Genomic DNA, 2,500 nt, shown 5'->3' on the forward strand with positions numbered 1-2,500 from the left:
AGAGAGAGGGAGTATGTGTGTGAGAGAGAGATAGCAGTGGACACCTGTTACCTGGGAGTAGTTTCATTCTGGTTTTGCTGTGGTTCCACAAGAGGGTCTGAATAGTGCTTTTACATCCACCACGTGTAGCCTCTGCCCAGTTCACAAGTGAACGTGTCCTTTATCCAGTTTTATATAACACATCCCATCACACACACACACACACACACACTCATCCTCTCTCACTTTATTTCCCCTGTCTGTTCTGTAGACCTTCGTCCTTCCACAGCCAGAACAGCAGTGGCCACACACACATACATCATCAGCAGTGGCCACACACACACATACATCATCATCAGTGGCCACACACACATACATCATCAGCAGGCCTACAGTTTGGACATTCAACACTCACTGCTAGAATCTTATCCCCCCCCCCTCCTCCTCCAGCCAGAACGACGCGAGCCTTAACCATGTAAACAACCCTGAGTCCAGTGCTTGGATGTCACCAGAGGAGCTGCTGGATGTTATGCGATTCTCACGGACACTCTGTTATGACTGTTTGCCTAATAAGTAAACCTGGACGTCGCTCAGGCCAAAATATTTGTAGCTAAATCCGTCTCGCAGCAGAAGTGTGGAGGCACTCTGAGAAAAAGACGCGGTAGAGAGAGCCCTAGCCAGCATGTGGTGCAGATTATTCCTCCTCCACACATCCTAAATCATCTTTCTTTCCGCTCTTTTTTCCTCTCTATCTCTTTTTTTTGTCTGTTTTTTTTTGTAGAAGAAGCTGACGAAGGAGTGTGTGTTCCGCGAGCAGTTTGAGGAGAACTGGTACAACACTTACGCCTCGACGCTCTACAAGCACGCCGACACGGGGAGGTACTACTACGTGGCCCTGAACAAGGACGGCTCGCCGCGAGAAGGCGGCAGGACTAAGAAGCATCAGAAGCTCACGCACTTCCTACCACGGCCCGTGGAAATCGACAAGATCCCGCAGGCCTACCGGGACCTCTTCCATCAACCCACGTGACCGAAATTAGGGCCTGGGCCTTGGGCGTGGCTACGGGAAGGTGTGGAGACGGAGGATGGATGGATGGACCAGTGGATTCCTTAAGAATCCTCCCGCTCCCTCTCCTCTCCCCCCACCTTCCCCCCTGGCTAGTGTTTATGTGCTAATATCCAAGGCTTCCGGCCCTTTCCGGTGCAGAGATAAACAAGCTCCACGTGTGTGTGTTCCTGGTCACCGTCGCCTCCTTCCTTGATGCGACACAAACACTTTGTTTTTTTTTGTTGTTGTTGTTTTTTTTCGTCCTCTTTCCTCGTTTCCTCTTTGATCACACGAGCAGGTGTGTGAGGGTGACTGAACGAGAGAACGAGGCCCGTAAGGCCGCCACGCCACTCACCTGAAACTCAAATCAGGGGTCAGACACAATGTGGAGAGAAGAGGAACTATGTCTGACGCAAAAATAACCTGAGGAAACTCTTTGTTGACTAAATGAACCACTCTGGAACTGTCTGTGGGGCTGAACCCTTGTGAACATGCCCAAGCACTTGGTCGCTGCACCTCCCCTGCGATTGTTTGGAAGGGGAGAGGGACATGTCTCCATGTCCTTCAAGATTAGCTCCACTAGTACACTATGTAGTTAAGTAGCCGACGATGCTATGTTATTAATGCCCTTTTAATTAATTAGTACAGTGAACATTTCACAGCTCCAGCTAGGGCAAGGGTTAGAAAAATTGACGTTGTGTACACTGTGAAGTATATTGAATTGCAGCCTTTTGATTTTTCAAAAATGTCAAAACCTTTACTCCACCTAAAGCTACAGCTACATTTTGGATATTGAATCTCTCATTTACAAGTTAATATTTAATATATATATAATGCCCAACTCATCACTCTTGACTATCACAAATGCAATGATGCATATTAAGAATTTCACCAAAGGGCCTGTAGAAGGCCTTGAACCTAGGGATGGATTACTGCACGGGCCTACCGGGCCCAGGCCCAGGGGCCCAAGGGGTCAGGGGGCCCTGAAGCCCAAGCCTTTGCATGGAATCATTGCCTCAATATCAACAAATCAGGATGTAGGCTATGAATCTGATTGAATTTAGTATTGGCCTTCCCCCAAATTCGCCAGAATACAGGAAATCACATAAAACAAATTCAAAATTTTCTGGGGGAGGACCCCCAAACCCCCCCTCCCACATATACGACAATAAGTGGGGGGCCCTTTATACATCTGGGCCCAGGGGCCCGAAAGTTCATAATCCGCCCATGCTTGAACCTAGTCTCTCTGTTCCCACATTACTGGTGCTCAGGCAGTTTCTCAGACGACTAAAGCCGGCCTCTGTGGGTCCTGAACCTGCTGGGCTACAAAGCTGTGGTTCTCTGAGGAGAGAACAATGTACCACTAGGTTTATTTACAGATGTGGGAGAAACTGTAGGCTATGACTCAAGATGTAGTAATATGGAATTTGCAATGACCTTATGTTTATGTAAAAAAAAAAAAGAAATAGCTCA

At 47.9% G+C, this 2,500-nt stretch overlaps 1 protein-coding gene across 1 annotated transcript in view; it reads left to right on the forward strand.

The window, feature by feature from the left end:
- The window catches only part of fgf16 (fibroblast growth factor 16), a 6,976-nt gene extending 4,970 nt beyond the window's left edge, over positions 1–2,006 (forward strand). Inside the window, exon 3 of the mRNA XM_048231496.1 lies at positions 761–2,006. Coding sequence (XP_048087453.1) covers positions 761–1,009 — 249 coding nt within the window. The 3' untranslated portion in view covers positions 1,010–2,006. The remainder of the gene's footprint in view (positions 1–760) is intronic.
- The last annotated feature ends 494 nt before the right edge of the window (positions 2,007–2,500 follow it).

The sequence above is a fragment of the Alosa alosa genome, chromosome 21 (genome assembly GCF_017589495.1).
Source record: "Alosa alosa isolate M-15738 ecotype Scorff River chromosome 21, AALO_Geno_1.1, whole genome shotgun sequence".
Lineage (NCBI taxonomy): Eukaryota > Metazoa > Chordata > Actinopteri > Clupeiformes > Clupeidae > Alosa > Alosa alosa.